Below are 27233 nucleotides of genomic sequence, written 5' to 3' on the forward strand. Positions count from 1 at the left end.
ATTTGTGAATTATCTAAACTTCAGTTCGACTCCTTCTTCCCTCTATTTTAGTAATTTTGCTATTCATTAGCATTTTAATTAGAGAATGAAAAATCTGGGAGAAAGAAGGTAAAGCTCAGTTAACTTTGCTACTTATTACTAGCTCTGGCAAAATTGTTGGTGAAGACGGTTCAGCTAAAAGAAGGTCTGAAGTGTACTGAGTTCATTACTCTGTACTTCTTGCAGTAACTTTTAACTATAGATAATTAAAGGTTGGCTATATTTTAAAATGAAAAAGAAAGCTAAAGAATCAATCATTGGTTAAATGAGGCATGACAACTTTTTTACATACAGAAGTACTTTGTAAATGTTTGCTGAATTAAACTAAAGTGAATCATGATCATTCCACGAATCTTAGCCACAAATAACAAAAGATACACTCTGAGAAGCTCAATGAGACATAGTGGCATTTAAAATAATAATAACCCTTTTATATACAAGAGTGACTGTGTGCGTAGCTATATATTTATAGAGTCTTGGTGTCACAACACAACATTCTGTATGATTGGTGATGCAAACATTTTTTATCTCAGTTTTATCGATGATGAGAGCATGAAGAGGTTTGCCCATGATCACACATCTAAATTAGTAAAGGATTCTAACCCAGGACCTTTGACTTTCAAGAGTAATGTTCTTTGTATTTTCTATACCACATTGCCATGGTGGGCTGAACATAGCAGAGTGAAACATTCTCTGTACTAGGAGCCAAACAAACTCAAATCTAGTTCAGTCAGAAGCTGAGCTGTCAGCTCTGTGTGATCATGGACAATTTGCTAAATTAATTTTTATTTTCTTTATCTACAAAATGGAGGAGTTGGATTAATGACTTTGATAATCTCCTCCACCTCTAAAATTCTATGGCTTTTTCTATAAAACATATATAAAACAGAAAGACTAGTTTTACTATGTCTCTCTTTGTCCCTATCCCTGAATGATTGTTTTAAGCAGCAACTAAGCTATCCTACGCAGATGCAACCATTTAGTGGCCAGCATGAGGAATTATCTCACCCAATGTTCCTTCACCACCACTTTTTTTCCTCTCTTAGGCAGATGTGCACATTCTCCACTCATTGCTTTAAAAAAAAAACAAAACAAAAAACTCTTTCACCACTCAAGATTCAGTTAATTTGATTTCAGACAATCTCTCATGAGAACACATCCTCTTTTTCTCTCCTTCATTATTATAGTTAGTTCAAGAAAAATTCTGGGTACCCCTACCTTTTTTTTTCTATTTGTGAGTCTCTCCAACATTTTAATCATAGCTGTTAAGTATGATTAACAGTACTAAAATATGCATATCAAGGAAAAGAAGACTATGATGTTTGAAATGAAATTAGACATAAAGAACCAGCCCCCAAACTGCAAAGCACATGAAAGTATCAAAAAGTCTCTTTCAGAGTTTCCACAAAAATTTTCATTTACATTCTTATTTTTTTCTAATTAAATTTGCTTTTCCTCATGTGTTATTACAAGATAAACTTTTACATTCGATAATTTTTTTTGTTTTATTTCATAACTTCACTGTAATAGTATCTTCTAGTATTTTTCATTGCAAATCTATAGTGATTTATTCAGCCTATTAACGAATTGATTTTTGTAAAGTCAGTCACCAGTAGACTAAGTGGACTCAATGTGGAAGATTATGGGAGGAGATTAAGAGTCTCCTAAAATGGGCAGGTATAGATGAGTTGTGAGATCTACTTCACTAGAAGGAGTACATACACATCAAAAAAAATCACGAAGTAAGTTAGATGGAAGTAACCAGATCTAAAAGTTTGCAAGCTTATCTTAGAAGAATCATGGAACTCTTTATTACACTCTAAGTTATAATATAATACAATTAATAAATTGTATCTTAAAAATGCAAATCTTAATATTACTCTGCTGTTACAATTAGCTACAGAATATAATAAAACCTCCAAGTTTTATTGGGGCAAATTATAGAACATGAGGTTTGCTAAAATGAGAATTAAGATTTGAGATGGTTGAATTGTTATTATAAACATCATGAGCATCTCCATAATAAATGAAAACTCTTTTTCATGGGTTTGAACTTAAGCACAGATATAGAGTATTTTATACTAAGTAAACATACATGTGTTTATGTGTGCTCATTTTTTTTTTTTTAGTAAAAAGAGACAGCATGTAAATAATTCCATTATGTACAACTTGAATAAAAGGGGAAATATAAGTAGCTTCCATCTTTTTTTTAAATGCAGGATTTATAGTAAATGAATATTTAAGGTAAATTGAACCAAATACCCCTAATATATTACAATGCAAATGAAAACAACTGAATCTACTAAGAACAGAAAAAGAATTTCTTAGATATTTTTCAGTCTAAAAAACTTGGCCAAACTATTGTTCAGTATGCACACAGTTTGTGTCTTTATGCTCAGATGTTGTTGAAACAGCAGACTTAAAAGAAATAATGTCAATGAATCCTACCAAGCACTATACATGACCTCTGGGGTAATTAGCAATCATTCAAAAGCAACAAGACTAAAATGTTCTATTCTTTATTACTGTCAGCTCTTATCTTGATCAGCATTTTAATAAAGATGGTTCGTTTCTAAGACAGTTTCATGAATCAGTCATAATTACATTCTGACATGCAGTGAATAGTAAAGCAAAACTAAATATCACTTCATCAACCTTTCTAACCTTTATGCAAGTATTAACTGTAAATAATTTTTACACAATCCTACAACAGAAAATCTGCATATTTCTTAGCTTTGTACATACTTTACCCCAAATGAATTTCCTGTGACCTATACCTGAAAAACACAATCAGCCATAATTATTCAGTCTTGTGAGATGTTCAGGTGTTGCCTTTCAGAGTTCAAATCAACTTCAAATACAAAAGGCTACTTTATTCTGCCTAATGGCAAAATATGCAAAATGGGTTAACTAGCCAAAACCATTTCAGAGCACAGTGGATTAAAAGAAATAGTTGACTGTTTTAGCTTTAATAATAAAAAAGACACAAAACACCCCCCCAAAAAAACTATCACGACAAAAAAAAATATACTGAAGCCATGCTCAATAAAAGATTAATATATTATTCATTAAGAAATGTGTAGCTCACAAGAAATACACAAAGTCTAATGATTAAAATATATTAAAAGCAACAGAAAAATCTAAAAACCTAAGGATTGGAAGAAGGATTTGAAGTATAATTTCTAGATGTTTAGTGGAAAACTTTTCAAATCTTTTATCAAAAGACAATAAAACTTGGATATATGATGCTGTTATTGAATATAATGGGGCAACTGTTAATGACATGTCATTTCTCTTAGAGCCTAGAAAGTCTGAATTCCTTTTTTAAAAATAAAATTAATTTAACATGAAGAGAATTTAACTACCAAGCATAATAGATATTATGTCTCAACTGATGCTGTTTTATACTTCAGAGAAATAAATAACAAATACCATGCTTTCTAAGAAACAACCTTTTTCATAGTGGTATAGGGCAGTTGGGGCTGGATTAGCAAGGTTCACAATTTTTCATTTTCTTTCTTTCTTTTTTGCATTCAAGATAAAAAATGTCTTTTATTTTACATTTAAAACAAAAGCACTGAATCAATAACTCCAGACCAACCTCCCCTACCAACTGCAAGTGGATATTCTATCTTATTTCTTGATAGTTCCTTGCACATAGTAGGTATTTAATAAATGCTTAATGGAGTAGAATTGAATGGAAATAAAACTGCTAAATCTAGAAAGCAATTCCATTGTGTACCATCACTAAACTTTTATTCTTTAGATACAGCTAAATTGAGCAAAACTTTTTCAAACTGTGTCAGTGTCCTCACTTAACATTTAAAAAGTTCTAGCCAAGGGAAAAATCAATGTTTCCAACATATTTTATTGCTCTTAAATTATTTTTAAAGAACAAAAATATTCCCAAAAGTGAGTAAAGAACTTGATTCTGAAATGCAAAAGAACATAGCAAGCATTATTTCCACACTGCTTTAAAGTACACAATATAGAAATCTCATACATGAACAGCTTTGTGTTTAAATTGACCATTTCTGTTTCTTTCCTGGATGTTACTCTATTCTCTTAATGGAGGTGAAAGCAGGGAAGGGGAAAGAAGTGTTGATTTAAGAAAACAGACTTCCCAGAATTTAAAAAAAAATGTGATTAAGATTTAAACAAAGGCTAAAGATGGCTTACTCTTAGATGAGGTCCACTACCTCATTACCAACAACTGAAAACTTCTGATGCATTTTGTTTCAAGAGACTCCCAAAGTCCTTGCTGTAAAGCAGACTGGGGGGTGCAGAGTCCATTCACTCTTTCTGTATCACAACCATTATGTAAGAAGCATAAAACACTGCCTTTATGCTGCCAAGACACAATGACTCTTCCTACTTCAAAGCATTTTTGCCACTAGGGTTTTTTCTTCAAAATTTATTCAAGCTAAGGGCAGAGAGACAACAATTCATACACGCTAATTACGCCTAATTATCTATTCCCTTTTTTGACCAACTTCGGCCAGTGTTATTCGCTATCTGGGTTTCTCACAACCTCCCTTTGCCCTGTCCACCCAGCCCAACAGTAAAGTCTTTGAAGAAAACAGTTGTGGCTTTTTAGAATTTTCACAATATAGAGTTTGAGCAAATGAAATAATCATTCTATTAGTTTTGACACATTTATGTGTTAAATATGAAGACTTCTTGGTTAATTTGGCAAATTCCTCACAACTGTTCATGGTTAGAATCACTGGTAACACCCTCTCTTATAGGAGCTTCTCCTCATGCTTTCTTTTCATGATCTAAATGAAATGTTTATTGGATTAAAGTTCTTCTCTGCAGACCTCCATGGTGGCCTGTGACAAAGAGCTTAAAAGCTTTATTAATTGGCTTGAGCTTTCAGGGAGGGGAAAGAGAGGACCTTATTTCACATTACATCACAAGGAAAGAAAACTGCCACGTGTAATTAAACTAATTTATCCTGCTATCCAAAGAACAAACTCCTACATATCCTCAATATACTTCCATTAAATCGTTTTTGTAATCCAAGAAGCGATTTCTTATAACTTAACTGAAAAGAATTATTTATGAACTAAAAGACAAGAAACTCGAACCCCAAGTAACACACATCAAGCTATATAGTCTGTTATACTATATTAAATAAATTAAATGATTTAAAAATATTCCATAGTAATGGAGGCATTACTAAAAGATTAGCTATTTTATGTGATATAATGAATTATATTCTCTTATAAAAATAAGTATTAACTTGGTAAGCTTTGACTCATGCAAGATCTAACCATTTTCATAAACATCTTGTGAGACATAAGCAGATAAATGCATGAGGAATATATTACAATAAGTGAAATGGCTATTTTTGTAAGATAAATATATCATGTGCTATGATTAGAATAAATTCAAAGAACCAGTACAAAAATTATTTTAAAATGTTTCACGTATTATAGACAATTACTAATAATTTTGAAATAATCCATCAAATTAGTTTGTCTACATCTTTTATAAATCACATTAATCTTTTCCAAAATTGTTTGTAATTGTAAGTTAAAAAATTATTTTCATGCATTGAAATACTGCTTCCCCCAAACAACAACCCTTTTTGATTTTGCACTTTGCTCTGGTACATTTTTACTTTTTATTTCTTTTCATGAAAAATCATGTTTTAGGTGAAGACACCACACATGCGAAGGGTTAATCCCAGCAGCTGACTCAGGTGACAGTGAGCTCCCCAGAGGTCAGAGAGACTGACAATGGCCTCAAACACTGGTTTTGATTATCTAGCATCATGAAAGCTTTGGTGCTATCTTAGGGTTATAATGAACAAACTGACAAATCAGTTTCACCAGTGAAATGAAAATCTTGGAGAGAAAATGGCAAATATCAGCTTAGCAAGTCAACAAATGCTAATGCAGGTGGCTGGACAAAGGCTGAACAATAAAACATTTCAACTGAGAGGGACTAGAGGCAGTTTTTCTATATTCTCTATTTGTAGGTTATTCCAGGGTATCATTCTCATCAAGTTTATGTTCAAGCAATTAAGATTTCTTTTGGAAGATTCTTTAGAAAACTATCACCAATAAACATTTGAATAGAAACATTAAAGGTAACTCAGAAGAAAAAAAGTCATTACATGAAAATTAGACAATAAGACAGAAAAAAGAGGAAAAAAAACTAAACCAAGTCAGATTATTTTATAATAAAAGCTCTTTACAAATAAGACTGTGCTAGATTTTTTTTTCCGAAAAATGTATTTGCAATAATAAATGCTAGAACCTTATTTTCTCTGATCTGTTTATCTAATTCAAATTAATATGGAAAACTAACATCTGAGAATGTAAGATTGGCTATTTTTGACATTATTTTACTATAATAATAATATCAATGATCTATAATCAACCAACCCATTATAGTTCTAAAATAAGTATTAAGTTTTAGAGTATTTATTCTGTGTAAGAAATTTGGGATAGATAATATATTTTGAAGTGTTAAAGTAGAAAGACATAACAAAAAATTTTAAATTACTGATAAACACATTGTCACATAAAAACATATTCCAAAGGGTAAAACCTCTCCACAAAAAAATCATGCTTTAGATTCTCTACTCAATAAAGTTGTATATCTACAAATTAAGAAAGTCTCAGTGAAAACAAAAAATGAAATTTAGGTTGAAAGGTTTTCTTTAAAAAAAAAAGACTAAAAATAATATTAAGTATCAGTTGGATTTTCAAAGTTTTTAATAGAATGAATCAAATTGAAAACTTTATCTAAATGGAAAGTGTTTTTGAACTCACAATACAAACCAGTACATTAGAAAAATATAAATTTTTGTGGACCAAACAGACTTCATGACAATTTAAAAGAGAACCTATCTGAACTGAGATTGTAGAAATAAGAGGACCAATTGAATCTATCAGTGTAAGCCAGATCAAGCCAATACCAAAGAATTGGCAGTAATACCAGGTAGTCCAGTTAAAATTAACACAAGAAAAAAAATCTATTCTTTTTCATAAAAATGTCATTTGGCCCCTCCTTTCAACTATGAAAATTCTAATTAATGTTTACAATGCAATCAGATTCTGTTCAATGATGCTTATACTGTGGAAGCACTTTTAAAGTATTTTCATGTTTTAAAAATGTATGAAAATGAAAGCACCTTTCTAAAGGCAGCTAATCATAATTAAATTGAGGTATTTCTAAAGGTACTGAAGCCTTTCATATTTATATCTGGTCCATTTTCTCCTTTATAACTCACTAAGCTTATTCTCTTCTATCAGTGAAATAGCTCTTGAAATCCCACCTTCTTCATGACCTTCCCACATAAACTGTTCTGATATATGATTTCCATTATTAAAAAAAACCTGCTTCTACAAAAATATTTCATTGATATATGTAGCCTGTTTAAGAAGCTGTACACTTATTTGTGTGCCTTTTTATATATTTGTATATTTTTGTATATTTGTATATTTGCCATTGTTCATAAGCTGTTGGAGTGCAGATTGAGTCGATTTAGCTAAACTTTACAGGTGTCCTTAATAGTGTCTATGCGGACAGGATACTCAGTAAGAGTCAAGATTCTAACCTAGGTTATCTAAGGACATATCAGCTCCCTAATTTACCATTCTGCTTTTCCAACAATGTAAAAAGTCTTGTTGAGTCTGCCTCCAGAATATTCTTTACATCAATCAGTTTTTTGTTTTTTTTCGAATTTATACCACAACTTCTCTAATTCAGGCCCTCATCCTTTTTTGTCTGAACTACTGAAATTGTGTGTGTGTGTGTGTGTGTGTGTGTGTGTGTGCACGTGTGTGTTTTAATTAAAGCTTTTTATTTACAAAACATACGCATAGGTAATTTTTTAACATTGACCCTTGCAAAACCTTCTGTTCCAAATTTTCCCCTCCTTTCCCCCATCCCCTCCCCTAGATAGCAAGTAATCCAATACATTAAATACGTTAAAACCAATATATGTATGCATATTTATACAGTTATCTTGCTGCACAAGAAAAATCAGATTAAGAAGGAAGAAAAAAAACTGCAAAAGAAAACAAAATGCAAACAAACAACAACAGAGTGAGTGAGAGCTATGTTGTGCTCCACACTCTGTTCCCATGGTCCTCTCTCTGGGTGTAAATGGCTCTATTCATCACTGAGCAAGTGGAATTGATTTGAATCACCTCATTGTTGAAGGAGAGCCATGTTCATCAGAATTGATTGTCATATATAGTCTTGTTGTTGCCGTGTATAATGATCTCCTGATTCTGCTCACTGAAATTGTTTTTATTTAAAGTCCAATTTCATTTCAGTTTCAAATTCTGTCTTTCCCATCTTCCCCTCCTCCACCAATTGAGAAAGCAAGAAAAACCAAAATCCATAACAAGTATCAATAGTCTGAGAAAACAAATTTCTGCATTAACTATGTCGAGAAAGAATCAAGCAATAGGATGGTGTTTCTTTTTTTCTTTTTATTTAGGTAGAAGCCTGAGAACAGTAATTAGTAGGACAATATGAGTTTTATGTTTGGGTCAACAGTTGGCAGGAAAATTAAGCACTAAGCAGAAGTGACAACAGTGAGATTGGTCACACTCTGCAGGTTCTTCTAATGCTCTGTCTCCTATGGTAGCTGGACTCTGAATCAGAAGATCTGTGTTTATGAATATTATTTATTTTGTAACTGTGGGCAAGTCATTCATCTCTTTGATTTCCCCTTTACTTCTCTGTAAGATGGAGTGAATAATATTTATGAGGATAGCACTTTATAAACTTAATCAGCCAACAAACATTTATTAAGGGGCAGCTAGATGGGTGCAGTAGATAGCGCATTAGTTCTGGAATTAGGAAGACCTGAGTTCAAATCTATTTCAGATGTTTAACACTTCCTAGCTGTATGACCCCGGGGAAGTCATTTAACCCCAGTTGCCTTCCCCCTCTCCCCCCCCTCCAAAAAAGGAGAAAAAAAAAATTTATTAAGTGCTTACTATATGCTAAGCATTGGGTCAAATCTTGGCCAGAGAGACGAAGAACACAGCCAGTCTCTGCTCTCAAGGAGTTTATTGCATCCTAATTGAGGAGACAATATGTATACACAAAACACATACACAATAGATGGTCCATTACCTTCAAAGAGAAGGTACCAGCAGCTGGAGGGCCAGTGAAAGGCCTTCCATACAAGGTGGGGTTTGAAATAAGGCAGAAGCTACTCCAATTCAGTAATGTTCCAAGATGATCCTCATGACAAAGCAAACTTCTTTCCTCCTTTTCCCTTTTCAAGTTCAAACTGAACTTTAACAAATCTAACTGTAAGCTTTGAGTACTATTAGTGTTCCTCAAGGTTCTTTCTTGGTCTCTTCTACACTTTCTTTATTGGTGAACTTAGCCATTCCTAGGGCTTCAACAATTACCTTTTATGAGTATGATTCCCGGATCTTTATCTTCAGATACAGCATCTTTCCTAAGCTACAGATACATTTTCAAAGACACTAAACACTTCTACTTAGATATTCTGAAGTCCTATTTTCATTTCATATTCAACAAATTTAAAATGGAACTCACTTCGGTGCCTCAGTTCCATCATTTATAAAATAAGAATAATAAAGGTTGCACTACTTCCTATATTAGCATTATGTTAATATAAGCTATTATTACAATTGTCTCATTCCTCCCCTAAACTCAAACTATCCATATTTTCCTTCTTAAATTCCTTTTGACTGATGACAGTTCAACATCATAGTCCTCTACCTGGGTTTTTAATCCATTCTTGTTATTCCCCTTCTCTTTTTAAAAAATTCTCCACATTCAAACTCCCTTATCTTGTCACCATTGCCCTCTATGTATCATCTTTCCCATTATAATATAATCTCCATGAGGAAGGAAACCATCTCAATTTTTGTATTTGTTTCTCCCTTGCCTAGCATCATGCCCTGCACATAGAAAATATGTTGTCATTCATTCACTGTGAGTCAGTTCATCTCATTCACATTCAGAAAATTATCATTATTGGGTATGTGTTTTCTTCTGTCATACCCTACTATAGTATTTCTTTTATTTTTTTCTTTACAGGTGCTATACAAAATTTTAAAAATATGGCTAAAGAAAGGGAATGAGATCAATGCTAGTAATCCCTGATTGGAGTGATCTAGGTTATTCTTCACCCAAACCAAACCCAGATCCCTAGTCTCATTCTTTGTTTCTATTCCTTTACTCACCTGCCTTTATAATCAATATACTATATTTGGTTTGTTTTGCATGTGACTTCCATTTTCAGCTATATTCTCTCTCCTGAACTTCCCTCTTCTCTTTCCTTTTCCACAACTTTCTCTGGTTTTTGTTTGTTTGGACTAGACCTTCAATTTTACTGGCTTAGGGAACTCCCAGTGAGGGAAACTCCTGTCAATGTAGATTGACTGCTGCTCTACAACCTACAGAGTTGCCAAGGGTATATATTAAAAGGCACAGAAGTGGAGAAGGAATATCATTCACAGAAGCACAGAATGTCAGGATTGGAGGGACCTTTGACACTGTTTAATGTGGTACATTGGAAGAATGCTCCTACATTGGGAAGTAGAGGACATAAGTTTGACTTGTTTTGCTACTTCCTGTTTGTGTTACTCAAGTCAAATTATTTAATCTCTCAGGATCTTATTTCTTCAGATGTAAAAACTGGAAAGATTTGACTAGATTAGGAGTACTTAACCTGGCATCTGTGACCCAGTTAAAAACTGTTTTCACTAGAAATGGTTTCCTTTATTATCCTAAGTATTATAATCCATTTAAAATATATTCTAAGTTTCATTACACAAAAAAGATTAAGAATCTTGGATAAGTTGGTTTCTAACATCCCTTTGTAGCTTAATGTATTTAAACCTTTGAACAAGAATCTACTCTACCATGTATCTGACTAGTGACCCTTTAGCATTTTATGTGAAACACTACTTTTTGAGACAGCCCATTTGTATAGCCAACCAAGCCTATTGATATAGTTTACATTTGATCCTAAAATAAATAAGGATCCTTGAAATTTATTAAGTGACATGGTTAGACCTTTGGAAAATCATTTTGGTAGCTCTTTGGAGAGTGAACTGGAATGGGGAAAAACCTGAGGCAAAAACAATTAGGAGATGTTTGTAGTAATTTAGATGAGATGATAAGGGCCTTGTAGAGGATTTTGGTCAAGTGAATAGAGAGGGAACTGAAGCAAAAGAATGTTTGACAAATGACTGGATATATGGTGCAGAAAAAGGGAGGGAGTTGAGTATCACCTGGCTGACAGGAAAAGTGGTAGTGCCCTTGATAGAAATAAGGGATTTTGAGGCAAAAGGACTCACATGTGCAAAAATGTTTGTGGCAGCCCTTTTTGTAGTGGCAAAGAACTGAGAACTGAGTGGATGCCCATCAGTTAGAGAATGGCTGAATAAGTTATGGTATATGAATGTTGCGGAATATTATTGTTCTATAAGAAATGACCAGATTTCAGAGAGGCCTGGAGAGACTTACATGAACTGATGCTAAGTGAAGTGAATAGAACCAAGAGAACACTGTACAGGGCAATAACAAGATTATGTGATGGTCAACTTTGATGGACTTGGCTCTTTTCAACAATGAGATGATTCAGGCCAGTTCCAATAGGCTTGTGATGGAGAGAGGTATCTGTATCCAGAAAGTGGACTATAGGGACTATACTTATATCAATTATTATGATTACTACTAAGTACCTATCCATCAAATGGCAAAACATCTAAATATTTAAGGGAAAAACTAACCACACTAAAGAAACAAAATAGACAGCAAAGTAACAAGTGTTAGAGATTTTAATGTGTCTCTTTCAGACCTAGACTTGTCTAATAAGATAGATAAACAAGAAGGAAGTTAAGGACCAGAAGAGAATTTTTAAAATATTAAAAATATTAAAATATTAATAAAAATTAAAATAAAAAACCAACCTTTTACAATTACTGAACAGGAATAAATATATTTCTTAGTTTTGCATAGCACCTTTAAACAACAGACCATATGCTAGCACATAAGAAACTTGTAAACAAATATAGATTGTATGTATTGGATATAATATTTACTAACAACTACATCAAAATAATAATCAATAAGGGGAATTTGAAAAAAGTTCAGATTTAAATGGTCACTTGCAGTGAAGTATTGCACAAATTATTTCTTTCTATATGCCCTCTGGTTTACTGACACTAGCCTATTTACCTACTATTCTTCAGACATGGCACTCAATCCCCATTTCAATGTTTTGTTTTGTTTTGTTTTTTTCATTGATTCTCTCCAGTGCCTTTTATATTTGTTGGCTTTTTTCAAGTTTAAGCAAAATGTCAACTTCTCTAGTAGACCTATTCCTGTGGCCCCAGATTCTGCCAGTGCCTTCTTCTTTAAGGTAACTTTGTATTTGTTTTGTAGATATCTTGTATAGCAGAAGCAGTAAAATATAAGAGTAGCAGCAGTATCTATACATACACACATATATGTGAATGTATAATATGTATATGTATGTGTATATGTATGAACAGTCACACATATACTCTGCCTTGCCTCCCCTCCCTTCCATTAGAATGTAAACTTTTTGAGGGTAGGAACAATTTTTCACTTTATTTTTGTATATCTATTACTTAGCACAGTTCTGGGAACAGCATAAGTACTTAATAAATGCTTGTTGATTGACCAAATAATATAATCCTAAAGATTGTGTGGGCCAAAGAACAAATTGCATAAATTATAAATAATTTTGTCAAGGAAAATTGTCACAATGAAACTATGCCAGAACATTCTGGATATAGTCAAAGCAGTTCTTAGGGAGAAATTTATGTTTCTAAAGACTTTTATCAATAAATTAAAGAAAAAATAATAAGCATGAAACGTAAAAAAAACATTTAAAAATCACAAATGGAGAGAAGTTCTGAAAAATTAAAGATGGACAAAACTGAAAATGAAAATCTATTGAATTGATAAGGATTTAAAAAAAAAAAAAGTAAAATAGAAAGAAAAATCATTAGCTAATTTATCCCAAAAAGGGGAAAACCAAATCATCAAAATGAAAGAAAAAAAAAAGGAGCCTTTGGAACAGATGAAGAGTAAATAAAGAACATTGTTAGAAAGTTCTTACCCAATTATATGCTAACAAAACTGAAAATTTAAATGAAAGATGAATTTTTATTTTAAAATATAGACTACCCTAATTAATATAACAAGAAATAGAAAATTCAAAAAACACAAGTTCTGAAAAAGAAAGTTAACAAGCCTATTATATAAACTTCCAAGGAAGGGGAAAAAGCCAAGCCCAAAGGAGCTTCAAGTGAATTCTATCAAACAATTCAAAGAACAATTGACTCCAATATTATAGAAATTGTTTGCAAAATTAAATGCTATTTTTACCAAACTCTTTTTTTTTTTTTTTTATGAGACAAACAGGTTAATGATGTGCAACCAGGGAGAAATAAGAGAGGAAGAAAACTATAGATGAGAAAATGAAAACTATAGACAAATAGCTCTAATGACTATTGAGACAAAAATGCTGAATATTAGCAAAATGGCTACAATAATATATTAAAAAATGTAGTCATTATAAGTAGAATGTCCACACCCTATATCTGCATTATTGATCTCCTATTTGCCAAATCTGAGGGCCAATTTTTAGATGTCATCATTCCTTCTCTTTTTGCAGCTTTTGAAATGCTTGATTACCCTGCCTGCCTTGACTCTGGCCAACACTATATTCTCCTAGTTATCTTCTTATCTTTGTAATTGCTCATATTCTTTTGCATCCTTCTCCTCTCCAGCAGTACTAAACTAGCTGGTATAGGACTGGATGAAGAGTCAGGAATTCAAATCCCACCTCAGACACTCATTAACTTTGTAATCTTAGGCAAATCACTGAATCTCTCACAACCTCAGCTTCATTACATGTAAAATGAGGGTAGTGATAGAACTTAACTCATGGGATTGTTATGAGGATCAAATGATATACTATGTGTGCAGTGGTTTGGAATCTTACACAATTTATAATTATAATGAGAAATGTTGTCAATTAGTCATAGTCATTCATAACTCGTGATATGAAAATATTAAGACAAATTCAGCTAAATAAGATGGATATTAATACATTGAATCACAGATGGCTATTACTGAGTTTGGATCCCAAATGAGTTTTTCATGAATTCAATTCTGTGCTGTTTCTAAGTTGCTGAAGTAGTGCATGGGTAAAGTCTTTACACTCTAAATTTTGGATAAATACCAACTGTTTATCCTAATGATGGTTCTGCTAGTCTCTAAAGCCCGTTCCCTCAAAAGGCTTGCCTTTGCCCCTCTTCTCTTTACTGTCTTCACTTCTCTCCAAAATTTAACTGCTTTTTCTATATAGATGACTCCTAAGTCTAGGCTTCCAGGCTGTATCTTTCTTTTGAGTTCATTGGAAGGGAAATTAGAAGTCCCTCATTTTTACAGATGAGAAAAATGAATTCTAGACCCATACCTATTCTTCTCTTACTGTTGTAACAATAATCTTTCTTATATGAATACCTGGTCATGCTACCCCTTGATTAAAATATCTTCTGGGATTCCTTAGTTCAGTGAATGAAATTTGCACTTCCTTGCCTGAACAATTTGCTGCCAACTTTCCTTTTTATCCTTATCTCATATTACTTCTCTCTAAAGCTATACCTAGCTACTAACCAAACTGGATTTCCCCCTGAAAACACATTGCATTCAACTCTCTGTGCCTTTGCTTATATTGTTACCAAAGAACAGAATATTCTTTTCTTTTCCAACCTATAAATCTCATCCATAAAGCTTTCTCTAATTGCTTTAGCTGGGAATGACCTTCCATTTTGGTCCTCACATAGCACTCCGTTTCAAAACTCTCTCATACACACATCACATCATATTAAATAATACAGTAGATTTTGCTTATACTTTATCACCCCACTAGACCATAAACTCGAGGAGGGAAGTGATGGTATACCTTTCCTATACCATTGCATAGTCCTCTACAAACTGTAGGTGGTTATTGGTGCTGATTATATTGTACTGTAATTGCATTTACAGAATTGTTTCCCACAAATCTCAAGGTGTGAGCCTAGGAGATGGAGAAAAAGACTGTAAAACTGAACCAGAGAATTTCTCCTATCTCTGAAGCTATTTTTTTTTAAATTAAAGCTTTTTATTTTCAAAATACATGCATAAATAAGTTTCAACATTCATCCTTGCAAAATCTTGTGTTCCAAATTTTTTTCCTCCTTTTTCCTCACTCCTTCCCCTAGATGGCAAGTAACCCAATATATGTTAAGCACGTGCAATTCTTCTATACATATTTCCACAATTATCATGCTGCATAAGGAAAATCAGATCAAAAAGGGAAAAAAATGAGAAAGAAAACAAAATGCAAGCAAATAACAACAGATAGACTAAGAATGCTATGTTGTGTTCCACACTTAGTTCCCACTGTCATCCCTGTGGGTGTAAATGGCTCTCTTCATCACTAAGCAAGTGGAACTGGTTTGAATCATCTCATTGTTGAAGAGAGTCATGTCCATCAGAAGTGATTGTTGTATAGTCTTGTTGTTGTTGTGTATAATGATCTCCTGGTTCTGCTCATTTCACTTAGCATCAATTCATGTAAGTCTCTCCAGGCCTTTCTGAAATCATCCTACTAGTCATTTCTTACAGAACAATAATATTACATACCATTTGTATACCATAACTTATTCAGCCATTCTCCAACTGATGGGCATCCACTCAGTTTCCAGTTTTTTGCCACTACAAAAAGGGCTGCCATAAACATTTTTGCACATGTGAATCCCTTTCCCTCTTTTAAGATCTCTTTGGAATATAGGCCCAGTAGAAACACTGCTGAATTAAAAAGTATTCACAGTTTAATAACCCTTTGGGCATATTCCAAATGGTTTTCCAACAATGTATTAATGTCCCAGTTTTCCCACCTCTAACATTCATCATTATCTTTTCCTGTCATCTTGGCCAATCTGCCTACCTCTGAATCTTAAGATCTATGTGAAGAAGACTGGGTTAACTAGTATTTGGCAACATCTCTTCTTATGGAAGACTTTATAACCTCAATCAAAAAAAGTTCCGTGAAAACCATCATTACTGACTACTCAGTCTAATTTTGTGCCTTTTTATTCCTTGTCAGATATTTAATGTTTGACAGAAAACCTAGATGTGAGAAGGAGTTTATTATTTCTAAATAATATTTAGTTTATAAAATGTAAGCTACTTGTGGGCAGAAATTAATTTATTTTTGACCTGTCAACTGATTAATTAGCTCCTTGGGCTTTTAGCCAACTCCCAATTATATAAGGAGTGCTGAGTACATCTATAGATTATCAGTGTTTTTCATTTCTCCTTTTCTTTGCCTATTTTTGCATCATTTCACTATGAATTCAATGGCAGCAGCAACAACAAACAGATGGAGAAGTGAAATGGAGCTGACTGCACACGAACTTGTCTAATATCAGAATATAAAATATGAAGTTATTTAGTAAAAATGAAGTTTGGAAAAATCACCTTCTGCTTTTCCATAATCAGAATGTACAGTTGCAAATTAGCCAGATAAACTCTGAACTCTCTTCATTTGAAGAGCCCTTTTTTTCTCTCTTATATTTTGTGTATTTTCATGTGCTATTTTTAGTATGTCTTCTCTACTTTTCCTGTTTATATTTTTGTATCTATATGTACAATACTATTTTGGAGTCATGGTTCAGACAAAAATTCTATTCCATTTTCTCAAATAAGAACTATATAAGGATATGAAGAACTAAGGAGACGAAGGGAAAGAAAAATACCATCAATGATACAAGCTGCTTTGGAAAAAAATATTTCTTTTCTATAGCTATAAATATCCCAAATTAAAATATTCCTGTGGTCTGAAATTGTTCATGAAAACAGATGCTTGTGTTTCCTTTAGCATAGCCTGAAAACTCCTATTTGTTCCATTTCATCAGTAATTCCAATGAAAATATAATTTTGAAAAATCAAATTACTGTCCTTAAAGCTGGAAATTAATGATTTTCTAATGCTTTTTCTTAATAAGAGAATTTTCTAAAGTGTCCAACTTTTTTAAAAGCTTATTCTTTCCTAAGCCTTGTTGATGTTACATAAAATAGCATCAATTGCATTAAAAATCTTTCATGGAAAAGCTTAAACTGCCAGATCCAAAATATGTAATTAAAAATCACAAGTATTCTATTGTGCTATAGGCTATTTATTTCTTATAGCATTCATCACAGACTGCCTTGAATCACAGATATCTGTGTCCATTTTTTAAATCTACTCTACTGATTTTAAATACTTAATTTCAAATTCTTATTCATGTTTATATCCCTTGTAGTCCTAACACACAGCCTGGCATATTTGTAATAAATGATCAATAAACATTCATTGAATTTTGCTTATTGCTCATCCTTCCTGCTAGAAGGCCAATGACATCAGAAGGATATTATCTTGATATACACAAGAACTGGATTTAAGTGAGGCACAGTTGTGCAAAGTTACCAGCCTCACTCTCTCTTTCAGAGCCATCTGACTCTAGAGGCACGATAAAAGTCAAGTTGAGTGATGATAATCCATCTTATCTTTCTCAAGAAGATGAGTAATAACATTCCATCAAGCACCAGGCACACATACAATCTATCTAATGTGTGTGTGTGTGTGTGTGTGTGTGTGTGTGTGTGTGTATTGGCATTCTTACTTGACAAAAATATATATTGTACATATATGTATGTATGTTTTATATATGGGAATGTGAAATAACTATATGAAGACTACTTCAAATTATTTCAAGGCATAATGTTTTATAGAACATTTTAAATTATATGCAATAAATATTTAAATGATTACTGTGACTTTATCAACAAGATACTTTGGCATAATATCAAAATAATTCAGTGACAACTTCATTTAAATATATTCAAATCTTTTTGTAATAGAATCATTCTAAAGTAGCAACTCTTGACAGATGGGAAAACATGCTAATATAGACTGTCAACTGCACAAGAGTTTCACATCTTCCCCAAAATACACTCATAAAGTCTTCAAAAAGTACTATAGAGATTGTGTGCTAAGTTAAATACTATGATATAATGAAAGGATCAATGTTTCACTCATAACAACTGTTAACTTTCAGCTACAATTCTTCCTTTAAGACATCTAGATTAATGCCATGTAAAAAGTTCATTTGTGCTTCCAAGTCTTTTGCTATGTCCCAGTAATAAATTAGGTGAACTATTTATGCATTTGAAATCAATTAAATACTGTAAAAATCTCTTTATTATTACTATGACACAAATAATGAAGTATTCAATCAGTGACTTTTCTTACCTTTAAAACGGAAATGAATGGCACAAAGTTAGCCCGCTGGAGTCCATTTTTATAGAGGTCTGAAAGAAAAAAACTGGCATTATTTTTCCCACTTAACAATATTTAAAAAATAATAAAAATAATAAAGTATCTCTTAGCCTAACAAATAAAACAATCTATTGATAGAAAGATAGGGAAACAAAAGAAAAGTAAATGAAATTGGTTTCCATTCATTTCAATTTTAGTAAGAATTTAGATAACAGAATAATACAAGAAAGCTTACCTAAAGACATTCAATTAAAGTAGATTTAAATTTATAATGAAATATAATACACAGGATTAGGCCAATAGATTAATGGAAAAATTATTCTAAATCAATAACCCCAAAGTAGAGAAGACATTTTGGTAAATATTTTATATATATAGTAACTATAAGGAAGTTAGTACTAGGGAAAAGGTACATATTTTTGTTTTCATTCGAGTAATTTTCTTCACTGAAAGCTTAATAAGGATTATCTTTTAAGAAAAAAAATCAGCTGTAAGAATTAGCAATGTAGTTTTTCTTAAAAATCAGATTTATATGATATTTGCCATTAACGAATCAGTTTTTCAAAGTTAGAAAATTCCTTCTCTAAAAAAGAAGAATTCTATATAAGATTCACAGAGAAAGTTAACTATTTCTGCTATAAATCATCAGAAGACAAAAAAAAAAAAAAAAAAAAGAGATTACTCTCAAAAGGTATCACAGACCAAAAAAAAAAAAAAGACGTGGTATCAAAGTTGGCAGTTTTCTCAGAGAAAGAAGCTTTCTTCTTAAAAAAAAAAAAAAAAAAAAAGAACCATATATTAGACCCAGAAAGGATAAAAAGGCTTGGGATTCAAGTAATCAGAAGAATATTTCCAGGAATCAGAACAACAAAAAAAAGTTTTTCATGAATACAGAGAAAGCAAATTGTATTATGTGTCCCAGTTAAAAAAAAAAAGGTATAACATACTGTAATCTTTTGTGCCTATTTAGCCCCTCTGTTTAGAGAAAAATAGAAACATGAAGGCAGATTGGAGATGCTACATTTACTTATGGAAATAAAATATGGCCATTAAGAAACAAATTTATTCTCTTTAGAAAAACATTCATCATAACATCATTATAGTGAAGAAAGTATTTGCATGAGCTGTCTGGTTAATTAAGGACTGGAGGCTTCAATTTGGCTATGCATTAACATTTTTATTGGGGGAGTGACATAAAAGTAAGGTTATGTCATTTAGGATATGGGGATTTCAAGAGCTGAACTAGGCATTTTCTTTTCTATGTTCCTTTAGAGTTCTTTTTGGCAAAAACTTGACAAGACATAGTGACTCAGTTTTCATAACCTACGAGGTAGCTATATTAATTGGGTACTGAAGGTCAGTGGCTAAAACTGATCCTATGTAGGTTGCTCGTGGGGAGTCGGCATTACTAGGAAATGACAAAAGATTTCTTAAATCCCACTAAATATATTTTCTTTCTAAGAGTAAAACCTAAAGGTAGCATATTTGTGCAATTAATCAGTAGCTTTCTCCATAGATGGTAAAATACTGACTGCTGACACAAATATGCTACCTTTAGGTTTTACTCTTAGAAAGAAAATCCTTATTGACATCAAATGTGCTGGGATTTGGCAATAATTCTCCATCACTTTTTAGCAGAGCACTGTCAATCACAGTCTAATCTTAGTTCTGGTCTGGGTTTGAGCATTCTAAGCACTCATGCAAAGTTAAAGGTAGAACAAAAATGCTTCTAGTTCCTAGAAGCTCGATAAACTTTTTCAATAGCTTTTAGTAAAGGACATTTTTAGGCTCTGCTAAGTCTTTTCTAAATAAACAGAATTCATTTAGTTGGAAAGCCCTTGGTTATTCTAGGACACTTAAGTAAAAAAGACTGTATTCATTAAATTGAAGAGGGGTTTTTGCAATTCAAATATTATGTTAATTATCTTTGCAATATATCTTTCTCCTAAAATTTTATTTGACTATCAAGAAATTTTAATCTTACTTGTTAGACTTTCTTAATTGAACCAAAAGTACTATGCAGGCATAAAGATTTTATAATACATTTGTATCAACCTTTTCCAATTATTTACTAAATACTGTGTTTAAAAAAAACAACTGGTGGAGTCCTTGCCTAAGATTTTTTTTTTTTAAGATCACTAAACAGAGCTAAATGAGCACTTGGCCACATCAGATAGTGTTGGAATTATAGGACATTCATTTTGTTGAGAATAATATAAGGACCTCTAAATCCTTCACAGTGAATAACCTTAATAATACTTAGAGATGAAATATGGGCAAAGAGGATTTTTAAAGTAATTACAAGGATCTACATAAATGCTTTGGAAACTCACATGGCATGTAGGTTTTTTTTTTTTTTTTTTCATTTGAAACCCTGACAAAATTAAGAAAGTCCACAGGGCTTCAATACTCTTCAGGTAAGTGTATTTGGTTTTCTGAGAGGGGTGATGAAGAGGTGGGGGATGGAATGAAAGAACTTGAAGAAAATATCACTAATAGCTTTTACTTAATGTAAAAATACATAAAAATTGATGTCTTCATGGAGTGGCAGATTCCATTTATCTCTGGGAAATTGACTCATAGTCAAGTGCTCTTTCACTATTGATTAAAAGAAAATGATGGAGAAGATAGGTGGTGTGGTATATCGAGTGCCAGATATGGAATCAGGAAAATCATCTTCTTGTGTTCAAATCTGGCTTCAAACACTTTTTAGCTGTGTGATCTTGGGTAAGTCACTTAACCCTGTTAGCCTCAGTGTCCTCAGTTGTAAAATGAACTGGAAAAGGACATGGCAAACCACTCTAGTATCTTTGCCAGTATGAGGTCATGAAAAGTTGGACATAACTGAAAAAAACCAAATAACAACAAAAAGAAAACAGCATCTTTAGATTTCAAAGGTAACCACCCTAAATTACCACAAGGAATCAATTAAATTATTTTATATCTTTTTAAATGCTGAATTAATAATACATTAGCAGCTCATCATGCTGGTAAGATATGAGTCTCTATTAAACAACAGGTTGTTCTTCCCCCTTCCTTGAAATTACTCCCCATTTACTTATCTGTGTACGTCTTGTCTCCTTACTGTCTCATCCCCATCAGAATGTAAACTAGATGAGAATAGAGACTGTTATGTTGTCTTTATATATCTCAATATAGAGCCACATTTAGGCACTGAATATACATTGTTTTGTTGAATTGTATTAGTTGATCAGATAAGATATTCTGAGATAGTCTATTTTTAAGAGAAACCAATAAAGTTGAGACAGTGAAATAATAAGACATAGTGAGACACATTATAGATTGCTTTTGGAAAGAGAGATTGAATATAAGCATAACAACACCTATCATATTATTATTTCTAAATTGGGGAAAGTCAAATATCTAAACAGATTCAAAGCTGCTTTGTCACTTTGGGCAAATACCAGTATACAGACATAATTTTAAAATAAAATATAGGGGAGAAAATGATAAATGAAAGCCCATTCTAAAATCAGAGATTAATTTGAAAATTGATCATTCCTGAATCTTCAATATAAATAAGTTTGAACAACTAAATTAAATGAAGATAATAGCAGCAAAATTTCACTCCTATTACTTCAAAGACCAAGATAAGGAAGGAGAAAAGAGAAAGGATAGCATAGAAGGAGAGAAGGAGTTGACTGGTGTTTGGATGGCAGCAAGTTGGATATGATGCATATTTTATTCTCCATTGCTTTGTGTAATTTCTCCTTCATTGACTAGAGGGAATAAAATGGTGTAACAAAAAAGGATTTGGGACCAAAGCCTAGGAGAATGTAGTAAGGTAGGACACAACATGAGGATCATTTAGAAGTATGAAGATACTGCATTAGTAATCAAACTTTGAATTTAAATTAAAATAAACTATTAGAAAAATATAGGGAAAAAAGCATAAGTAAATTTTGCTTATCCAAACAAAATACTGGATTTTTTTTTTTTTAAACCAATGCTTTTCTTTTTAGATTTTTGGGTTATACCACTTTGATCTATTTTATGTTATCTAAAATCTTCTCCCATCTAAGTTCTTTGTTTTTTGATAATAAAAAAGTTCCAAGGCTTGTATTTTATTGTTAATAATATTCAATATTTCAAACTCTTTTGACTATTCTAATCTAAAGTCAACTTGCTATCAAAATTTCCTTAGGAGTAACCAATATTAAACTGTTCAGATTTTCTACCAGCACTTTGGAGAATCAGCACAAATTTATTTCAGAAAACAAAACTTGGGACTCGTAAATAAGGAGTGATCTTCCTATTTCTGCCACTGATTTACACTATGGTCTTGAAAAAATTATAACCTTCCTTTAATTCTATCTGAATGTCAACATTAAAGTATATCAAATTAGATAATGCATGTAAAATGCTTTGTTAACTCTAAAAGGCTATATAAATGCTAATTAATATTATTATTTACTCAATATATTGATTGTTCCCTAATTTCACAATGTTACAGATGAGGAAATTGAGACCAAAGTGATTGTGACTTGTCCAAAGTAACGTAACTATTCAGTAGCAGAACTAGGACTAGAAACAAAGTCATGGGGCTCCTACCTGGTGTTTTGTTTTGTTTTGTTTTCTTAGTAAGCAATCATACTTCTTAATAGTGCTAAAGGTTTTGACATTTGTCAGTCAATAAATCTTTATTAAGTGCCAAATATTAGCCAGATACTGTGCCTTTAAGCATTAGGGTCCACAGAAGGACAAAAAACAATCCCTGCTCTCAAGCAATTCACAATTTAAGATGCAAACTATAAGATAAATTGGAAATAATCAGCAGAGGGGAAGGCACTGAAATTAAGAGGGATCAGGAAAGGCTTGCTATGGAAGATGGGATTTTAGCTGGAACCCAAGGGAAGCTTGGAAATCCAAGAGACAGAGGTGAGAAGGGGCCAATAAAAATATTCAGAGTCAGGATCTGGAGTATCTTGTGTAATAATAATAATTATAACAACAACAGCTAACATTTATATAGCTTTTACTATGTTTCAGGCAATATACTCCATGATTTAACAAATATTACCTTATTTGATCCTTATAACAGTCTTGGGATGTATTATTACAGATGAGGAAACTGAGGCAAGGAGGTTAAATGACTTCCCCAGGATTACACTGCTAGTAGGAGTCTGAGGCTATATTTGAACTCAGGTTTTCCTGACTGTAAGTCTGGCACTGTGCCAACAGGAGGTCAGGGTCAGAATATTAGAATAGGGAGGATGTAAGGTATAAGAAAAATATTAAGGTAGAAGGGGGTCTTATTCTGAAGGGCTTAGAATGTCAAATAGAAGAGTTTTTAACTAACCCTGGATATAATAGGGAGCCACTAGAATTTCCTGAAAATGAAATGGTCAGATCTTAGGAACATCACTTTGACAGCTGAGTAGAGGATAAACTAGAATGGGGAATTTAGGGCAGGCCAATGAATCAGATTATGGCAATAATCTAAGCATGAGGTGATGATGACCAGCCTTAGGATAGTGGAATGTTAGCAGGGAGAAGGCGGCATGTATTAGAGATATTAGGGAGGTAAAATCAACAGGCTTTATCAATAAACTGTATATGGGGATAAGCCCAGATGACTGGGAAGATGGTGATATTATTAACAGAAATACAGAAATTAGGGATAGGGACTGTTTGCGGAGAAAAGACAATGAGTTCAATTTTGGACATATTCAGTATACCATAATCTATGGGATAATATAAACATTTTAAACTTTATATATCCCAAACTGAACTGTACTGGTGTCCAGTAAGCAGTTGGAAATGTGAGACATGAAGTTAGCAGAGAAATTAAGGCTGAATGAGGAGATTTAAGAATCATCTGCATGGAGATGATAATGGAATTCAAGAGAACTGATGACATCACCATATAAAATACTATGAAGGCAGAATGGCTCATAGTGGCCATAATCTAGATGAAGATCCAGTATAGATGACTGAGAAGGAGTGATCAGGTAGACAGGAAAAGAACCTGAAGAGAGCAGTGATATGACTACTTAGAGAGAACAGAGTATCATGGAGAAGAGCTTGATTGACAATGTCAATGAGGATGAAGAAGAAGTCATTAAATCTGTCAATAATTAAGAGATAGTAACTTTGGGGAAGGCAGTTTGAGCTAAATGATGATGTTGGAAGCCAGATTGTAGAGAAGAAAAAGGCGAAAGAAAAAAAAAAGTGAGAAAAGAATGAGAGGAAAGCAAGTTAATGCACATTATGTAGATAGTCTTCTAAAAGAGTTTAACTACAAAAGGAAGGAAAGGTATGGGACAATAAGGTTGTGGGGATAAATGGATCAAGTGAGAGATTTTTGAGGATGGGAAAACAGCAAGTAGAGACGGAAAGTTTAAAAATAAATAATAGAGTAGAAATAATAGAGAGGGCAATCTGCTGTGGATTTGGAGATAGAATGGGATTGCTTGTTCATGTAGAGAATTTTAACTTGACAGGGAGAATGGCTACATGTAAGATAGAAGTTTAGGCAGAGATAGTGGCAGAAGGCATCTAAGTGATGTGAGATGAGGAGGGGAGGAAGAGAGCAAACCTAGAGTTCATGTACCCAATTATTTCAGTAAAGTGTAATGCAAGGTTCTCTGGATAGGGGAGGAAGCCAGGAGAGGGTGAAAAGGAATGAAAAAGTTTGGGAAAAGTTTGATGAGTTAATTATGGAAGTATAAAAAGTTTGCCTTGCAATAATAGTGAGGACCTAGTTGAGATTTTATAATCAGATTTTAGTAGTTCTCATAAAAACAGTTTTGTGAATTTTCTCCAAATGCTTCAATTAGTAAAACTAGTTAGATGGTGGGAGTCATCTAAGATTGAGGCTTGGCAAGGCAAGATCAATAATATAGTAAGGGACTCAAAAGAAGAGGAAAGTATTGAGTCAAATTTGTTCACCAAGGAGTTATGATGGGGAAGGGAGGAGCAGGGGTAATATTCTGTAAAAGAATGAAGGGCTCAAGGAAATGGAAATCACAGTTTGAACAAAGAATGGAAGGCAGAGGGAGAAGCAAATGATAATAGATCGTGATCCCATAAAAGAATTTCAGAGTTCAGAGTCATGGAAGTGGTAAATTTGTAGTTGATGGCAAGATTAAAATTATGACCAATGTCTGTATGTGGCTGAGGTAAGATGGAGCAATTGGTCTCATGAAGGGAATAAGGTGAGAAACTATGAAGTTAGGATGTTTGAGGGAGTTATTAGCATATATGTTTATATTCCCTAATATAAGGGTGGGAGTTGGAAAAGAGTGAAAGAATTTTGATGGGGTGATAGACAGGGATTGAGTAAATCTCAAAAGAGAATTGTTTCATAAAACTTTAATCTATAAAAGATGTTGAACACCACTTAAGCCAATCCCTTTATTTTAGGAATGGGATATCTAAATGAGAAGGGCTAAGTGAATTGGCCAAGGTTACATAGATTACTATTCCATTTATCAAACTTTTTCCAAACCTTGTCATTCCTCCTTAATCTCTCCTGGATTCCCCCTATTCTCTTGGTACAAGGTTACTTACAAAGCAGCAGAATCAGAATTTGAAACTAGGGAGGGCAAATGACTCAAAATCCAATGTTGTTTCTGCTACATTATATGTCTTGTTATAACTAAGAGCATAATTTTGTGATTGATCAATACAGAGAAGAAATGTGCTAAGCTTCTAGAATGTTTGCTAGTTTCTAGTTCTTATTCTCCCACTAAATGGCTATGTGACCTTGGGAAAATCAATTCCTCTCATAATGCACTATTTATGCATCTATAAAAAGGATAAAATACCTCTTACCTCATTCCAAGGATGTTTGATAGCTTACCTAATTAATAGTTTGTCACTTTCTTGGCTTTAAAGAATTGTATCTTTTTTTTTAATCTCTGGATTTAATTTGTAAAGTAAGAAATTATCTTTGACATTAAGTATCCAGTCATATGAAATAATGAACAAAAATCTAAATCTAGTTATTGCATCCATATCTTGTTTTATAATCTGAAGGGAGATTTAGTTAAGTTAAGGGTTAATTTAGAAATTCAGTTTATAAACAAATGGAACAGAAGCTTTGTTTTTATTGTTATTAGAACTACTGCTAAGTCTCAAAGACTTATTTCTGTGGAAGGGTGAGTCCCTAAATTTTGGGATTTTTACAAATTACGTTTTGCAAAGTATAGCCAATGCCAAGAGAATAGGACCAATGAAGGTCAATCAGATTTTTTTATGCCTTTCCTTTTCTCCTTCCCTCACTCCCTAATCAATAATACTGCTCAAAGATACCAAAGTATAGATCTAGGAACAGAGGTAACAAATAATACCTTGCTTTCCTCATATCACTGCAAAAGGACTCCTGAAAAGTGAAAGTGGTGAACCTTCCAAACACATTTCAGAGATGATATCTATCCTTTATAAAAAAGGAAAACTACGAAGCTCTTTCTGGTACAACCATTCAGGTAGTTAGCAAAAATCCAGTTCAAGACACAAACTGAAGATTACTGGTGTCTCTCATCTCCAATTCCAAGGCATCAAGTTATTTAAAACATCTTTCAATAAATTTCACTAAGATACAAAAGTTTTGTGTGTGGCCAAATCCTAGACAAAATCCCACAGTCTACAAGAAGCCTTCCCCAAATTCCTTGATTTCTGTTGATTATCTCCATTTAATGTACATAATTGTTTTCATGTTATCCCTAATTAGACTATAAATTTCTTGCAAGCAGGGAAAATTTTTTGCCCTTCTCTGTAATCTTAGCATAGTGCTTAGCATAGTGTCAGCCCATTGTGGGCATTGAATAAATGCTTACTGACTGACTGGCCACTGATTTACCATAAAAATC

At 32.8% G+C, this 27233-nt stretch overlaps 1 protein-coding gene across 3 annotated transcripts in view; it reads right to left on the reverse strand.

The window, feature by feature from the left end:
* The window catches only part of AFG1L (AFG1 like ATPase), a 179672-nt gene that overhangs the window by 65865 nt on the left and 86574 nt on the right, over positions 1 to 27233 (reverse strand). For all 3 annotated transcript variants that reach the window (XM_031964456.1, XM_031964457.1, XM_031964455.1), the window contains one exon: positions 18373 to 18431. In XM_031964456.1, the coding sequence (XP_031820316.1) occupies positions 18373 to 18431 (59 nt within the window). The remainder of the gene's footprint in view (positions 1 to 18372; positions 18432 to 27233) is intronic.

Source organism: Sarcophilus harrisii, chromosome 4 (genome assembly GCF_902635505.1).
Source record: "Sarcophilus harrisii chromosome 4, mSarHar1.11, whole genome shotgun sequence".
Classification (NCBI taxonomy): Eukaryota; Metazoa; Chordata; class Mammalia; order Dasyuromorphia; family Dasyuridae; genus Sarcophilus; species Sarcophilus harrisii.